General features: G+C 47.2%; 1 protein-coding gene across 1 annotated transcript; it reads right to left on the reverse strand.

The window, feature by feature from the left end:
* Positions 1–1,124: 1,124 nt before the first annotated feature.
* CACFD1 (calcium channel flower domain containing 1) lies at positions 1,125–14,714 on the reverse strand. Its single transcript, XM_077284343.1, has 6 exons — positions 14,514–14,714; positions 13,184–13,432; positions 10,120–10,192; positions 3,019–3,144; positions 2,646–2,753; positions 1,125–1,306 (listed from the first exon to the last, which is right to left on the reverse strand). Exons 2-6 carry the CDS (start codon positions 13,305–13,307, stop codon positions 1,231–1,233), a joined length of 507 nt encoding a protein of 168 aa, XP_077140458.1. The 5' UTR covers positions 13,308–13,432; positions 14,514–14,714; the 3' UTR covers positions 1,125–1,230.
* Positions 14,715–18,382: the final 3,668 nt, after the last annotated feature.

Here is an 18,382-nt window from a genome sequence, read left to right on the forward strand (position 1 = left end):
AAATGTATTTCTTGTGCATCCGGACAACCACAAGCTCCTCCACACACACAGAACCTTCTCCGTTCCTCCGTAAATGGAGCAAATGTGAATTTTCCAGTAAGAAAGTAAAAAAATACAGAATTTTCTGGCCATTTAGTCTGTGAAGAGGAGAATATGGGATCCAGTTGTGCTTAGAGTCCTCCAATTACCCAAATCCCAGATTAGCTACCAGGTAAGGTCCTGCGTGACGCTAACACAGTCGGTTAGTTTCTACCTAATGGCCATGAGTCTATCGAATAGGTGTCAGGAGACCCCTGGCCATCGGACATGAGAAGCCAGCCTTACCTACATCCTACAGAAAGCACAGACTTCAATGCACTTAGTGACGTAGCACTGGGCGGTGCATAAAATAAAGCTGCGGACTTAAAGAAGGCTCCTGCTAAACATGATGCCTTAAGAATTATCGCCCTAAGCGTAGGGAGCGTAGGTACCACTCACAGCCACTACACAATGTAGGGTGCTGTGCCATTTCTGATGCTTTGTGGATCCTTCACTCATCTGATCGGGAGTCAGAACCTCTCCTAATCGGATATTAATGAACTATCCTAAGGATAGGTCATCAATAATCAAGAAAAATCCATTAGACATGTGTGGTGACTCACCTTATTAGGATCAGTGGGGGGGTCTCAACGATAGAAACCCCAACCAATCACATACTTGTGATGTCATAAACAAACATAATTTAAAGGGCCACTAACCCTAAAATCAGCACCTCATATGATGCAGCATTAAAGGAGGGTGATGCTGATATTATTCACACATGTAACATTCTGGCAGAGTCTCTATGACACAAGTCATGTCTAGAGAATGGGAAAAACATTATAGTTAGTGTCCCTTTAAATAATCCTAGAGACACCAATCAGGCATTTTCCAATTTCTCTTCATCGTTTGCACCCTGAAAGGAGCAGATTGTGCCACAGCATAATTTCAACAGAATTTGAGGGAATTAGGATTACACCACGGATTGAATGTTTTTTGTCACGTAACGAAGAGAAGAAAACAAATCAGACTTTGCTGTATTATGCCAACCCTCACCATATGAGCAGAGTTCCCATGAAAGACCATGATGGCTCAGACCACCGATGTGCTGCCAGGGACTCGCCCAATAAATAGTCTTTAAAATGCACGTCAAAATCAATAAAAAAAAAAAAGTTAAAATCTAGAAAAAGTTCCAAGCGGATGATGATCTCCTTATGTCCCGTCCTGCTTCTCTTCGTCTGGCTGCTTCTTCTGCTGCTGGAGTTTTGCATAAGAGATGGCGTCACCCCTATGATGTGAAGACAGAAAGGGTTAAAACAAGCACTCCAAATTCTTATCTTTTTAATACATTGCAGTCATCATACTATGGAGCACTGTGTACTTACAATTGCTCATTTTGCCTTTTTACCCAGATAATTATTCTCTTCTATACTAGGTCAATGATATTACACGATTAATAACGGACTAGCTGAATCCTTCTAAGCTCTATGGAGAAACAGGAGGTCAATTTTCCCTGTACAAGTCATGGAGTCACTGCAAAAGTCATTGCAGGGGGAATAATAAATGCAGGGACAAGAGACTTCTTGTTTTTTTTTATATAGGAGCAGAGAAAAAGAGTATAATTCTCTGGGTAGAAAGGCAAAATGAGCAATTGTAAGTTCACAGTACTATATAATATGGTGACTGCAATATATTAAGAAGACAAAAACTTATGCTCATAAGAGGGGCATGCAGGAATCTGGAAACGATGGGCGACAACCCCTCCTGGAGCTGTAATGGCAGCCCTAGTTGTTTTTACCCAGTAGGCGATGACAGGTCCCTTATGTGCCTTTCCCAACTGTGCATTTTTTTGGCGCTTTTTTATTTTTGGACCAGGGCTTGTTTGTTGTAAAGTGAACAGTGTTATTCAAAACTACAATATAATTGTCTGAAAAATGGCAAAAAATTGAGGTGAGAAAAACAAAAAACCCACCAATGCCGCCATTTATCTTTTTTGGGTTTCATTATTATGAAGTTCATTCTGCAGTAAAAATGACCAGACAGGATTCTCCGGGTCAGTACGATTACAGCGATATAAAAGTTGTACAGGTTTCTGAAACCCATTATTTTTATTTTTCCTGCAATGAAGCTGTGTGAGGGGTTGTTTTTGGGGCCCTGACCAAATATTTTTATTGGTACCATTTTGTGGCAGCTGGGACCCAGCTATGATCAGCACCCTGATAGAGATGAACTGCAGCATTTAAATGGTTAAACAGTAGCGATCAGAGCTAACTCTGATCACTGCTGTTAGAGGCAGACGGTGGTTGTATAAGCTCCCGAGCCCGATAATTGCACCCCGACCAGACTTGGGACTGCAGGAGGGGGTTACACCAGCCTCTAGAACTTGCCAAGTCTTAGGACTTAATCACACCACTGTACAGCAGCAGTTTTATGTTCTCACCTGTTACTTCAGCAGCCAGGCGTCTGACCATGGGTTTAATGGCCTGAACTAAAACAGTAGCATATAAGGGGTCACAATATCCTGACCTGACCACAATACTATTGGAAATATACAACCGCTATATATTGACGTGAATAAGTATGTGGGCAGTATGGGAAGTAATACAAGGATTTCACCGATCACTCACTTCTTTCCCAAGGCGGATAATCCGTACAAGACTCCGGTTGCAAAGGCAATAGCGTTACCAAACAGGGTGGTTATTGTGAAGCTGAGAAATATGGGGAACAGCGCCATCCTGTGGACAGGAAATGCAAAGACACTGAAAATACAAAATTGACCTAGGATACAAATAATCGTAAGAAAAAAAGAACAATTTAATAAATATTTATTAAAAAAAAAAAAAAAAAAGGCCAAAAAATTACTTTTAAATTAAATCACGGGGGGAGGGAGTGCTATATAGATTTATATATGATTGTATATATCTCCCCCCATTCCCGTTTAGTTTCAAGGTAACACGTATATATACATTATATGTCCTGAACTACAATGTATCACCGTACCCACAGTAGAATAAAGCCTTCTGCCAGGGTTTTAACCTGTCTGCTTTTTCTGCCACCTTGTTTGCAAACTCGATGAACTGGCAACAGAATGGCGCCTCGCACAGAAACAGGACCAGCGCATTCACCCTGCAGAGAGGAAGCCATGCTTATAATATAGCAAAACTAACCACGGACGGTCACCCCCCATACCCCCTCCACAAAGAGCAGCGCATCCCTATTGGCCAAGTAGAATCACATGACTTGCTCCACATTGGAGCCTAGTAATTGATATCCCCCCCAATTGGTGCAGAGAGTTTGCCCTCACAACACAAACTCTACTAAGACTCCCAGATGGGGTTAGACAGTCCATCGATTTCAATAGAAACTGCATAATGCTTCATTTCACCTGTGGTGGTGCTGCAGAGAAACTAGTGGCTCCCGCCAATCACAGTGGATTAGGATCATATGCAACTAAAAGGGATGTCAGACTTTCCCTTTAATTAGCAAGACCTCAGTATGCCCACATATGACAGCATACACATGTACATTTGCTTTAGAAAACTTGCAGCACCACCCAGTGGCAGGAAGAGGCTAGTACAGTCCCAAGACATTAAAAGGAAACTAGAAATAATAATAATAATCTTTAGATAGCGCCAACATATTCCGCAGCGCTTTACAGCTTAACAGTTTCAAACACAACAGTCATAAGTAACAACGTTAACAATACAATAATTAAAGCACAATAAGATGACCCTGCTCGTGAGAGCTTACACTCTACAATGAGGTGGGGGAGATACAAAGTACAGGTGTGTATTTACAATGATGTATTTACAATGATGGCCCAGCCATTTCAGGGAGTGGGGGGATAGATGGATAATGAATGGGCTACACACACACATAAAATGACTGATTAGGGAACGTGATAGGCCACTCTGAACAAATGTGTTTTGAGGGAGCGCCTAAAACTGTGCAAGTTGTGGATGGTCCTAATATCTTGGGGTAGAGCATTCCAGAGGACTGGCGCAGCACGGGAGAAGTCTTGGAGTCAGGAGTGGGAGGTACGGATTACTGCAGAGGTTAGTCGAAAGTCATTTGCAGAGCACATAGGTCGGTTAGGCCGATAGACAGAAATGAGGGAGGAGATGTAAGGGGGTGCCGCACTGTGGAGAGCTTTGTGGGTGAGAACAAGTACTTTGAATTGTATCCTGTAATGAATGGGCAGCCAGTGTAACGACTGGCGAAGAGCGGATGCATCTGAGTAACGATTAGCCAGATGGACGACCCTAGCTGCTGCATTAAGGATAGACTGGAGAGGGGAAAGTAGTAACGGGGAGGCCAATTAACCCCTTAAGCCCCGAGGGTGGTTTGCACGTTAATGACCGGGCCAATTTTTACAATTCTGACCACTGTGCCTTTATAAGGTTATAACTCTGGAATGCTTCAACGGATCTTGGCGATTCTGACACTGTTTTCTCGTGACATATTGTACTTCATGTTAGTGGTAAAATGTATTCGATATAACTTGCGTTTATTTGAGAAAAAAATGGAAATTTGGCAAAAATTTTGAAAATTTCGCAATTTTCCAACTTTGAATTTTTATGCCCTTAAATCACAGAAATATGTCACGCAAAATACTTAATAAGGGCTCTTTCACACGTCCTGATATTTCCGGTACCGGAAAAACCGGTACCGGAGATATCCGTGTCTGTATGTCCGTGTGCTCAAGTGGCACATCAGTGTGGCACACGTGCGGCATCCGTGTGCCGCCTGAGGACCACACGGACCGTGCAGGAGAGACAGCGCTACAGTAAGCGCTGTCCCCCCCCGCATGTGGTGCTGAAGGCAGAATTCATCTCTTCTCCCCCAGCGTTCGTTGGAGAGAAGAGATGAAAGATCTTTTTTTTTTTTTTTTTTTTGGGGGGGGGGGGGTGAAAAATAAATTTTGCATGTGCCCCCCGCCTCCCCCTTCAGTGCGCCGCCTAGCTCCCGCGATGTCTCCTCTGTCCTCTCAGCGCTGGCAGCTTCTCCTGTGTGAGCGGTCACGTGGTGCCGCTCATTACAGTCAGGAAATATTTGTCTACGTGTTTTCAGCACGGACATACGGTCCGTGTGAAAACACGCACATGTGCATAGACCCATTCATTTAAATGGGTCTACGTGTGTCAGTGTCTCCGGTACGTGAGAAAACTGTCACAACACGTACCGGAGACACTGACGTGTGAAACAGGCCTAAGTAACATTTCCCACATGTCTACTTTACATCAGCACAATTTTGGAATTTTCTCATTTTTACAACACCATTTTTTTTTAGGGACCACATCTCATTTGAAGTCATTTTGAGGGGTCTATATGATAGAAAATACCCAAGTGTGACACCATTCTAAAAACTGCACCCCTCAAGGTGCTCAAAACCACAATCAAGAAGTTTATTAACCCTTCCGGTGTTTCACAGGAATTTTTGGAATGTTTAAATAAAAACGAACATTTAACTTTTTTTCACACAAAATTTATTTCAGCTCCAATTTGTTTTATTTTACCTAGGGTAACAGGAGAAAATGGACCCCAAAAGTTGTTGTACAATTTGTCCTGAGTACGCTGATACCCCATATGTGGGAGTAAACCACTGTTTGGGCGCATGGCAGAGCTCGGAAGTGAAGGAGCGCCATTTTGACTTTTCAATGCAAAATTGACTGGAATTGAGATGGGACGCCATGTTGCGTTTGGAGAGCCCCTGATGTGCCTAAACATTGAAACTCCCCACAAGTGACACCATTTTGGAAAGTAAACCCCTTAAGGAACTTATCTAGATGTGTGGTGAGCACTTTGACCCAACAAGTGCTTCACAGAAGTTTATAGTGCAGAGCCGTAAAAATAAAAAATCATATTTTTTCACAAAAATGATCTTTTCGCCCCCAATTTTTTATTTTCCCAGGAGTAAGAGAAGAAATTAGACCACAAAAGTTGTTGTGCAATTTGTCCTGAGTACGACGATACCCCATATGTGGGGGTAAACGACTGTTTGGGCGCATAGCAGAGCTCGGAAGTGAAGGAGCGCCATTTTACTTTTCAATGCAAAATTGACTGGAATTAAGATGGGACGTCATGTTGCGTTTGGAGAGCCCCTGATGTGCCTAAACATTAAAACCCCCCACAAGTGACACCATTTTGGAAAGTAGACCCCCTAAGGAACTTATCTAGATGTGTTTTGAGAGCTTTGAACCCCCAAGTGTTTCACTACAGTTTAGAACGCAGAACCGTGAAAATAAAAATTATTTTTTTTTTTACAAAAATGATTTTTTAGCCCCCAGTTTTGTAATTTCACAAGGGTAACAGGATAAATTTGACCCCAAAAATTGTTGTCCAATTTGTCCTGAGTACGCTGATGCCCCATATGTGGGGGGGAACCACTGTTTGGGCGCATGGCAAAGCTTGGAAGGGAAGGAGCGCCATTTGGAATACAGACTTAGATGGATTGGTCTGCAGGCGTCACGTTGCATTTGCAGAGCCCCTGATGTACCCAAACAGTACAAACCCCCCACAAGTGACCCCATATTGGATACTAGACCTCCCAAGGAACTTATCTAGATATGTTGTGAGAACTTTGAACCCTTAAGTGTTTCACTACAGTTTATAATGCAGAGCCGTGAAAATAAAAATTCTTTTTTTTTTTTTTTTTTTCACAAAAATGATTTTTAGTCCCCAGTTTTGTATTTTCACAAGGGTAACAGGATAAATTGGACCCCAAAAGTTGTTTTCCAATTTGTCCTGAGTACGCTGATGCCCCATATGTGGGGGGGAACCACTGTTTGGGCGCATGGCAAAGCTTGGAAGGGAAGGAGCGCCATTTGGAATACAGACTTAGATGGATTGGTCTGCAGGCGTCACGTTGCATTTGCAGAGCCCCTGATGTACCCAAACAGTACAAACCCCCCACAAGTGACCCCATATTGGAAACTAGACCTCCCAAGGAACTTATCTAGATGTGTTTTGAGAACTTTGAACCCCCAAGTGTTTCACTACAGTTTACAACGCAGAGCCGTGAAAATAAAAAAAATCTTATTTTTCCCACAAAAATGATTTTTAGCCCCCCAAATTTTTATTTTCCCAAGGATAAAAAGAGAACTTGGACCCCAAAAGTTGTTGTCCAATTTGTCCCGAGTACGCTGATACCCCATATGTTGGGGTAAACCCCTGTTTGGGCGCACGGGAGAGCTCGGAAGGGAAGGAGCACTGTTTTACTTTTTCAACTCAGAATTGGCTGGAATTGAGATCGGACGCCATGTCGCGTTTGGAGCGCCCCTGAGGTGCCTGAACAGTGGAAACTCCCCAATTCTACCTGAAACCCTAATCCAACAACATCCCTAACCCTAATCCCAACGGTAACCCTAACCACACCCCTAACCCTGACACACCCCTTATTCTAATCCCAACCCTAATCCCAACCGTAAATGTAATCCAAACCCTAACTTTAGCCCCAACCCTAACCCTAACTTTAGCCCCAACCCTAACCCTAACTTTAGCTCCAACCCTAGCCCCAACCCTAACCCTAGCCCTAACCCTAGCCCTAACGGGAAAATGGAAATAAATACATTTTTTTTAATTTTATTATTTTTCCCTAACTAAGGGGGTGATGAAGGGGGGTTTGATTTACTTTTATAGCGTTTTTTATATCGGATTTTTATGATTGGCAGCTGTCACACACTAAAAGACGCTTTTTTATAGCAAAAAAGTTTTTGCGTCTCCGCATTTTGAGACCTATAATTTTTCCATATTTTGGTCCACAGAGTCATGTGAGGTCTTGTTTTTTGCGGGACGAGTTGATGTTTTTATTGGTAACATTTTCAGACACGTGACAGTTTTTGATCACCTTTTATTCCGATTTTTGTGAGGCCGAATGACCAAAAAACAGCTATTCATGAATTTCTTTTGGGGGAGGCGTTTATACCGTTCTGCATTTGGTAAAATTGATAAAGCAGTTTTATTCATCGGGTCAGTACGATTACAGCGATATCTCATTTATATCATTTTTTTATGTTTTGGCGCTTTTATACGATAAAAGCTATTTTATGGAAAAAATTATTATTTTGGCATCGCTTTATTCTGAGGACTATAACTTTTTTATTTTTTTGCTTATGATGCTGTGTGGCCGCTCATTTTTTGCGGGACAAGATGACGTTTTCAGCGGTACCATGGTTATTTACATCTGTCTTTTTGATCGTGTGTTATTCCACTTTTTGTTTGGCGGTATGATAATAAAGCGTTGTTTTTTTGGCTCTTTTTTTTTTCTTACGGTGTTCACTGAAGGGGTTAACTAGTGGGACAGTTTTATAGGTTGGGTCGTTACGGCCGCGGCGATACTAAATATGTGTACTTTTATTGTTTTGTTTTTTTTATTTAAAGAAATGTATTTATGGGAATAATATTTTTTTTTTCTTTATTTAGGAATTTTTTTTTTTTTTTTTACACATGTGGAAATTTTTTTTGTTTACTTTTTTACTTTGTCCCGGGGGGGGGGGGGGGGACATCACATATTGGTGATCTGACAGTTTGCACAGCACTCTGTCAGATCACCGATCTGATTCACAGTGCTGCAGGCTTACCAGCGCCTGCTCCGAGGCACTTGGTAAGCCACCTCCCTCCCTGCAGGACCCGGATGCCGCAGCCATCTTGGATCCGGGACCTGCAGCGAGGAAGGAGGTAAGAGACCCTTGGAGCAACGCGATCACATCGCGTTGCTCCGGGGGTCTCAGGGAAGCCCGCAGGGAGCCCCCTCCCTGCGCGATGCTTCCCTATACCGCCGGCACACCGCGATCATGTTTGATCGCGGTGTGCCGGGGGTTAATGTGCCGGGGGCGGTCCATGACGATGTCAGCTGCGATAGTCAGCTGACACCCGGCCGCGCTCCCCCCGTGAGCGCGGCCGATCGCGTATGACGTACTATCCCGTCACTGGGAATTAAGTCCCAGGTCACCTTGACGGGATAGTACGTCATATGGGATTAAGGGGTTAATAGAGCGTTACAGTAGTCCAGGAGGGAGTGGATCAGGGTGACAGTGAGGGTTTTTGTTGTTTCCATGGTGAGAAAAGGACGGATTCTAGAGATGTTCTTTATGTGTAAGCGGCACGAGCGGGCAAGAGATTGTATATGGGAGGTGAAGAAGAGATCGGAGTCAAACGTAACACCCAGACAGCGTGCCTGCTGCCGGGGTGTTATTATGGTGCCACCCACGGAGAGGGAAATGTCAGATTTAGGGAGGTTAGTAGACATGGGAGCAGAAGAAGTTCAGTTTTGGAGAGGTTGAGTTTCAGATAGAGGGTGGACATGATGTCGGAGACTGCGGACAGACAGTCAGTGGTGTTCTGTAGTACAGCAGGAGTAAGGTCAGGGGGATGACGTGTATAGTTGTGTGTCGTCGGCGTAAAGATGGTACTGAAAGCCAAATCTGCTGATGGTCTGTCCAATTGGGGCTGTGTAGAGAGAAGAGAAGTGGGCCAAGGACTGAGCCCTGAGGTACCCCGACAGTGAGAGGAAGAGGGGACGAAGTGGAGCCGGAGAACAGAACACTGAAGGAGCGGTCATAAAGGTAGGAAGAGAAGCAGAAATGATATAATAATGGTATAATGTACGTCACTGGGTTATTAGAACACACCACATATCATGCATTTAGTAGACGCAGTGAAGACAGGACACCATGCACAGAGTTGTCTTAATAATACAGTCTGTAGCTGGACTGCAGCTCTGAGGGGAAACAGACTTATCTCCACCCAAAACTAAAAACTACTCCATAGCGTGACTAAAATCAACAGCTGGAAAGTTCACTCTGCTCCATGGTGTCCATACATTACATATCTCATACGTGCTGTGAAATACCACTGATCACACTCCAGAGCTGCAGTCATAATTCTGCATAGCTGAAATCTTCCAGAACTCTCTGTTCGCTCAATAATATTATATAGCCTCACTGCATTACAGGAGCTCAGCCACGCTGTCAGGGATGTCTCTGCTGACAGGCATGCTGACTGTTTCCAATGGTGACTTGCAGGATTGTGAATGCAGCTCCAGCCCGTCTTAGATTACATAACAGATACTGGATTCTGTATGTGGCTGGGATCTGTACTCACATCATGAAGACGCCGGCTGCTATGTTCATCGGGTTGACGGTGATACAGTTCCACAGGCCGGCAATGGCACATGCTGCAAAAGAGAACAGATAAGACTCAGGCCTCATATCCTATAAGGGATCGCTGCCCAGATCGGTGTGTGAGAGTGTGTGGGGGGGATTGTCCCAGTGGTCAGACCCCAGTAATCAATGAGCAATATGATTCAGACTGGCTTGTATGTGCATCCTAAGTAATGCCATACACAGAGGTGCGGGCCGGCTGTAGTAGAGAATATAAATGCCCAGCTTAATGCCAGGCCACTGCTGACAGAGGACAAAGACACAAGTAGCAGTTCCCGGGCCTCCCACACAGTCATTGTGAGCGGCCATGCTCATTAATAGTGCATAGCCCCCTCTACATACGATACACCCACCCTTCTCAGCTGACAGCACCCGGCAGGAAACAAAGCTCTGTATTCTTATCAAGTGTAACATCAGCTGCGCAGGGCGATGGGCACGGAGCACAGGACGATGCAGTACAGGGAGCGCATAATGACTGCGGACGCATGCGGATTTATATAGTTGGTCACTTTAGGGGTTAAAAAGGATTTACTTTGAGTAAGCTAGACTCACATTATGGAAGCAATGCATTGCCACAATTTCCCTTCCCAAAAAATGCAGGAGAAAATGGAAAATATGCAACAATGGAGGTCTGGAGGACACAAAATGTCTGAGCATAAATGGCCAGAAAGGGTTCCATTAAGAATTGTGTAATGCTTCGTCTCTCGTGTGGTGGCGCTGCAGGGAAACTGAACACTTGGGTTATCACTGATCAGGGCCGGTCAATGGGGGTCCCTGTATTGGGAACCCTTCTAACAACAAGGGATGGCTGAGAGCAGAGAACCCCTTTCCAATACATATGGGAGGGGAACTGCTTTATTATAATACTGTATTACTTCAGGGCCGGCGTCAGCACCCGGCGAACCCGGGCAAGTGCCGGGGCCCTGGCGAGACAGCTGCCACTGCCTAGGGCCCCTGCTTCCCCAGGAGCCCTCAGCTAGAGGCACATCACGCAGCTGCTATGGGGCCCCTGTGAGGCAGGGGGGCCGCCTGTCGCAAACGCCAACTCCCCCGCCGCCGCTTTGAACTTTACCGGCGTCTGCGGTAAAGTTCATAGCAAATGATGGAGAAGAGAGCGTCACCTGACGCTCCCTCTCCCATCATTCCCCACTCTGCCTCTGACACTGCCGCTGCGGGTGCGCGATGACGTCATCGCGCACTCGCTGTGCGTCAGACAGTGCAGCGGCAGCCGCCGAGACCAGAGCAGGGAGGGAGCAGCACGGCGCGGCGCAGGAACGTTGAGAAGTGAGGAGTGGTTTTTTTTTTTGTAACCAACAGTGAGTACTGGACTATGGGGCCATTCTTGGGGGGAGTGGGGCTGTGCTGTATACTACATGACTGTGCTATATACTACGTGGGCTGTGTTATATACTACGTGGGCTGTGCTATATACTACATGGCTGTGTTATATAATATGTGGCTGTGCTATATACTATATGGGCGGTTATATGCTACGTGGGCTGTGCTATATACTACATGGCTGTTCTATATACTACATGGGCTGTGTTATATAATATGTGGCTGTGCTATATACTATATGGGCTGTTATATGCTACGTGAGCTGTGCTATATGCTACGTGGGCTGTTACATACTACATGGCTGTGTTATATGCTACGTCGCTGTGCTATATACTACGTGGGCTGTGTTATATACTATATGGCTGTGTTTATATGCGATCATGAATCGTGGTATGTGATAAAGGGGGGCCCACTGAGACTCTTTCGCCCGGGCCCTCAAAAACCTGGAGCCGGCCCTGTATTAATCAATAATACCATCACAAGCCTAAATTACAAAATATCAATGAGAAATATCAGGAGGTGATGGGAGTCCGACGTGTGGCAGGACGGCGGTGCAGCCAGTGTCACGGATACTACCTGACCTTCACTAATCCCTCACACCAGATGGACGGGAGCCAATGTCACAATCAGATCAGCAGGATCGCCCTGCAAGAGCCCGCAGCCAACTGAAAGCAAAGGGTCCCGGGTACCTGGTCAGGCCATCATTTGTACACAGGGAACATTGGGAAGTCCCAAGGTCTGTAAACAGAAACCCTCGTGCTGTGGTGAAACTACAACTCCCAGCATGCCCCGACAGCCGCAGGTTGCAGACTACTTTGTTACGGGGCCACCACCTGTTGTCTGCGCAGTAGGAAGAGCATCAGATGACAGGAGAGAATGTGAGCCATGCAGACAGATATCATATCCACACGCTGTACATATATGTGTACACACAGCGTCACTCCGGGCATCTGCGACCGGACTGAAGGGTTACAGACATTTCACCAGGATCCATCGTATCTAGAAAGCTTTCCAATATTCCAGAAAATCCAATAATCTGGTCCCATAGATCCAGGTCTATACTAACAGCTACATCCACAGATGAGAAGTACAGTACTAACCTTCTGGAGACTGCTATTTAGCAATTTTCTTTTATGTTGTTTAATATCTTATTCCCCCTTATGCAATCATCTCTAGGATACTAAGTTAGTCATTGCTGGTAAGTGGATAAAGAAGGGAAGGGGTTAAGTTTCCAAGGCTCTTCATCCACAGATGGGATGGTGGGACAGAAGGAGGCTCTGGAGACTTGCATCCTACAGAGGTAAAACAGTGACTACCTGCAACCATCACTAGGGGGAGCTCATTGTATGGAGAATTACTTAAAAGGGGTTGTGCACCACTGGACCTCCACCTCAGCTTAAGCAATTCAATCATTAAAGGCATGGACAATCCCTTTAATACTAAGTAAATCTGCAGTGAGCTCTTAGGCTCCCCCTAGTGGTACAAAAAAATGACAGAAGTTAACATCACATGATTGGATCTAATAGTTTCTAACTTTAAAAACAAACAAACTACATTTCCCAGCACGCTTCAGTTGGTTATGGGAGTCATAGTTTTGCATCAGTTGCAATACTATATTTATATAGTTTTGCAATCATAACTTGATAAATAGACGCATCCATACTTACAAATGCCCCCGAAGACCCCGGCCAGGCGACACAACAAGCGGTACCACCAGGTCATGCCGTCGTCCTGGGCCGTGCTGGCAGGCGCTTCCCCCTGCACTGGTGCTTCTAGTTCTACTGAGCTCATGTTGGAGGAGTCTTGTGCCAGACTATGGCGGCTTGTGGTGCAGAATATGGAGGACTTCTACGGCAGAAAGGAGTGTCCTCTGTAATATGCTGGAATCTGCATGCTCCACACAAGAGAACGGCGTCCTGCAGAGAACACATCAGTATAGATGATATACATATATCGGAGAGACTGGTCACCGATACCAGCGCGGTCCTGTAATAGGAGACACCGGGGTAACAAGTCCGTTCATGACGTTTCTACCTCCTAAATCTTCCCCATCACCTGTGAGTGCCATTATTGAGAAGCAGAAGGAATCGAAGCAACTCAGCCACGAAGTGGAGACCCCATAATGTTACAGAGTGGGGGGCCGAGTGCTGAGGGCAGAAAAGTCACCAACGCTCTGCTGACTCCATAACTGCACAGTCCCGAGCTCCTCCGGTGTAACATCAGCACAAACACTGCGCACCCATTGGGAGCTTCATAGCCGAGCAGCCGTACATCACCAAGCACAATGCCGAGCATTGGATGGAGTGGTGTAAAGCCGCCACCTCTGGCAGTGACGGATCACACTTCTTTATATATCTGGCGTCTGATGGAGGAGTCTGGGTTTGGTGATTCCAGGAGAACGTTACCCCCTGACTCCATTGTGCCCGCTGTACAGATGGTGGAGGAGGATAATGCTATGGGATTGTTATCGGGGGGCGGCCCCGGCCTCTTAGTCCCAGGGATCCTAATTCTTCAGCACAAGACATTGTGGATAATTGTAGCTTCCAGCTTTGTGGGAACAGTTTGGGGAAGACCCTTTTCTGTCCCCCATGACTGTGCCCAATGCACAAGGACCATACAGGCATGGAGGGGAGTTTGGTGGAAGAACATGAGTGGCCTCACAGAGCCTGGACCTCAGCCCCATCCAAGAGCAGAGATTGTGACCCCCCCCCCCCCTCCCCCCAACATCAGGGTCTGACCCCACAAATGCTCTCCTGGATGAAGGGGCTTATCTATCATACTTCGCTATCGGGATCACGGGGGTCCCATACTTTATGGTGCTTATACAGGCATGCAAATACAGTGCTGTGTTGAAAGATGGGGAAATAAAAGCGAGAGGAAAAAACCCTCAACGTCTTCTGGCTGATAACAGAGACAACAGGGCGCACACAGTGTATTGTCATCACTTTCCTTATATACACATTATATGCGGGCAATAATGGTGACCTGTGTACATACACCGAGCTCCGCTGTGCCCCCTCGCCTCAGCTCCACCGTCCACGCACCGCCTGTACCGGCACCCGGGATCCGTCCGTTGCCCGCAGTCTTCAGCCGGGACTATGGGGACAATAGAGTACGGAGACCACGTCAGTCCTGGCGCAATGCATACTGGGAGGGAACCCACAGCTGAGCGAATGGGCGGGGCTATACGGTGAGGTCAGACAGAAACCTCCCTCCCCCAGGCAAATCCCTCAGCTGATACCACTATAGCGTATAGAAGGGAGGACGGAGGAGGTGTGTGTGTGTTCTGAGCACTGGTGCTCTTGGGGCATAAGAATAAGTGGCTGTTCCTACATGGGCCGTATATGGAAGGGGCTGCTGCTACTTGTTTGGGGCTGCATATGGGGGGGGGGTGATTTTATGCGCGTGGGGCTGCATGGGGGGGAGGGTGATATTCGTGTAGAGCTGTGTGGGGGAGGGGGGTGATGGCTGTGTGGGGGGAGGTAGAGGGGGGTGATGGCTGTGTGAGGCTTTTGTGCTGGGGGGCTACGTTTGGGAGGGGGTGATGTTGCTTACATGGTGCTGCACAGTGCTGGTGTCCCCATAATCCATATGAAGCCACTAAAGGGCTGACACTGCGGGCACCGGATGATGTCAGATGAGTGTAATTCCCCTCCACCACTCTCCATTTCTATTGGCTTGCTAGAGTCTGTCCTCTGGGGGTCTCCCACCTTTTTTATTTCCTTTAGGCAAAGCTTTGTTCCCCCCCCCCCCCCCTTTTCTGTACTTTCTCGATGCTTCTCCATGGCGTTTTTCTGGGGATCTGGCATTGTTTTGCGCCATCCTAGGAGCCGGTATTCTTGTTACAAGGCCCACTCAGGTCCCCTTCCCTCTGGCTTCCAGGTTGACTCGCTAAGGTTACGTTCACATTCGCGTTGTGCAGCGTCGGCGACGCAACGCACAACGCATGCAAAATGCAGCTTTTTGTGACGCATGCGTCCAATTTTGGCCTGATTTTCGGCGCAAAAAAAAATGCAACATGCAGCGCCCTGTGCGCCATGACGCTTGTGCCAAAAATGACGCATGCGTCACAAAACGCAAGACAACGCATGTCCATGCGCCCCCCATGTTAAATATAGGGGCGCATGACGCATGCGCCGCCGAACCTGCGCCCGACGCAACGCAAATGTGAATGTAGCCCAAGTGTGCATTAGCGTTCGGCAGCCCTGCGTAGAGCTGCGTACTTTTTCCCTTCATATCTGCACAGCTGCGCATGTCTCCTGCATACCTATCTTTAAAGAGAACCTGTCACCCCCTCCCCCCAAGGTGTTTTTAACTAAAAGAGCCACCTTGTGTAGCAGTAATGCTGCATTCTGACAAGGTGGCTCTTTTAGTTATTGGTGCTGTAACTGCAGAAATAATCCGTCATTTGTCAGAAAATACCTTTCTTCAGTCAAGGAGGCCGGCGTTTCCCCCCTGCTGCAGACGCCACACAGCGGTCACTCAAATCTTCTGGACGCCGCCTCCTCACCACTGTTGTGAAATGAGGCGGCGCCTGCGCTCTCTTCTCCTGCCTTGGGCAGGCGCAGTGAGCGCTGGCCGTCTGTCCTCTGTTCGTACATACGTCCTGCCTGTGAATCCCAGCCCCGCAGTGTCTTCTGATTTATTCACATTGCGGGGCTGGGATTCACAAGCAAGGTGTCCACACAGGCGCAGTCAGCTAGACTGCATATGAGGAAAGACGGGCAGCGCTCACTGCGCCTGCACCAGGCAGGAGAAAAGAGCGCAGGAGGCGGCGCCCGGCGCCAAGAAGATTTGAGTGACGGCTGTGTGGCGTCTGCAGCAGGGGGGAAAGGCCGGCCTCCAGGACTGAAGAAAAGGTATTTAGGACAAATTACAAAACGGATTATTTCGGCAGTTACAGCACCCAGAACTAAAAAAGAGCCACCTTGTCAGAATGCAGCATTACTGCTGCACAAGGTGGCTCTTTTAGTTAAAAACGCCTGAGGGGGGGGTGACAGGTTCCCTTTAACATTGGGTACACAGGGACATGCGTTGGATGCATCCACGTGGGTCATTTTGACGTACCGTCGAACGCAACATGTTCCCGTGCGGACGGCGGGAACGTCAAAACGATGCATGCGGACGCATCCGCAGACAAACACATGTCCCTGTGTACCCAATGTGACAAGTTAAGAATAGCTACAATACATATACATGCATAGAATATTGGCCCCCTCCCAGGCTACAAACATCAGCTCTCAGCGGCCCCAAAAAAGGCACATCGTCACTAATCTCTAACATGGCTTAATTTACGCATTGATGTGTAAAGTTCATTGTTATACATTTGTATGTATAAATTTATATCTTACTCCTTTTTCTTAGAATTATTTGTGTTTCAATAAAACTGTTTGAGAACCATGGGCTGAGTTTTCATTTCCATAGTTATAAATCTTAGTGTCACATTTGTGAAAAGTAGCTGCCGGTTGGATCTGTCTCTGGGTGTGTTCACACATTGAGATTTGTTGGGGAAACTATCTGCAGCAAAGTACTGGCATGCAGTGGCGTAACTACAAAGTTATGGGCCCCGGTGCGAACTTCCAAATGGGGCCCCCCCCTGCAGCCCTGCCATACAACTCAATGCAACCCCCATAGAATACAACGCAGCCCCCCTCATAGTATAATGCAGCCCCTCCATACAGGGGCAGTGAGAAAGACACGAGCAAATGGTGACGAGGGGGCAGGGGAGAGGGCACAAGGGGGCTAGGGGAGACAGGCACAAGGGTAACATAGGGGGGCTAGGGAGCAATGAAGACAGGCACAAGGGGACACATGGGGGCTAGGAGGCAGGGGAGAAGGTTACAAGGGGACTAGTGGGCAAGGGAGACTGACACAAGGGAACAAGAGAGACTGACACAAGGGGACTAGTGGGCAAGGGAGCGTGACACAAGGGGCACACAGGGACAAGTGGGCAAAGGCGACTGACACAAGGGGCACACGGGGACTAGTGGACAAGGGATACAAGCACAAGGGGACACAGGGACAAGTGGGAAAGTGAGACTGACACACAGGGACTAGTGGGCAAGAGAGACTGGTACAAGGGGACAAAGGAGACAGGCACATGGGGACACACAGGGACTAATGGGCAAGGGAGACTGGCACATGGGGACAAGGGACACAAGCATAAGGGGACAAGGGAGACAGGCTCAAGGGGACACACGGGCCCCTGACCTGCCAGAGCCGCTCGCAGCGGCGACTGCTGCGACTGTGGTAATTACGCCCCTGCCTCACACACACTACGATATCACACACACACATATAGAGAGGGACAAGGAAGGAAGGGCCCCCAGAGAGGGACAAAGAAGGAAGGGCCCCCAGAGAGGGACAAGGAAGGAAGGGCCCCCAGAGAGGGACAAGGATGGAAGCACCCCCAGAGAGGGACAAGGAAGGAAGCACCCCCAGAGAGGGACAAGGAAGGAAGCACCCCCAGAGAGGGACAATGATGGAAGCACCCCCAGAGAGGGACAAGAAGAAGAGCCTCCAGAGAGGGACAAGGAAGGAAGCATCCCCAGACAGGGACAAGGAAGGAAGCATCCACAGAGACGGATGAGGACTGAAGCGGCCTCAGAGACAGTCAAGAAATTAAGCGTCCCCTGAGAGGGAAGAGCACTGCAATTGTGCAGTGATGAGGAATAAGGAGCTCATGATCCCCATTCTAGTGATCGGTCGGAGCCAGTAGTGGTGCCCCTAGTCACCAGACATTAACCTCCCCTTTAACATTCCGGCCACTTTATAAATTTATTGTACGCATCAATGTTTCGGCCACCTGATGTGCAGGGCACACACACACAGGATGGTTAGGAGCGCCACTGTGCAGGAGAACTGCT

The sequence above is a fragment of the Ranitomeya variabilis genome, chromosome 2 (genome assembly GCF_051348905.1).
Source record: "Ranitomeya variabilis isolate aRanVar5 chromosome 2, aRanVar5.hap1, whole genome shotgun sequence".
Taxonomy (NCBI): Eukaryota; Metazoa; Chordata; class Amphibia; order Anura; family Dendrobatidae; genus Ranitomeya; species Ranitomeya variabilis.

Bases quoted from the DNA above. Each gene is read 5' to 3' on its own strand.
- CACFD1 (XM_077284343.1), bottom strand. From the start codon at position 13,307: ATGAGCTCAGTAGAACTAGAAGCACCAGTGCAGGGGGAAGCGCCTGCC. The intron at 3,145-10,119 runs GTGAGTACAGAT...TCCTCTCTGCAG, and splicing joins GCAGCCGGCGTCTTCATGAT to GGTGAATGCGCTGGTCCTGT. The intron at 1,307-2,645 runs GTGAGTGATCGG...TTCACATCATAG, and splicing joins TTATCCGCCTTGGGAAAGAA to GGGTGACGCCATCTCTTATG.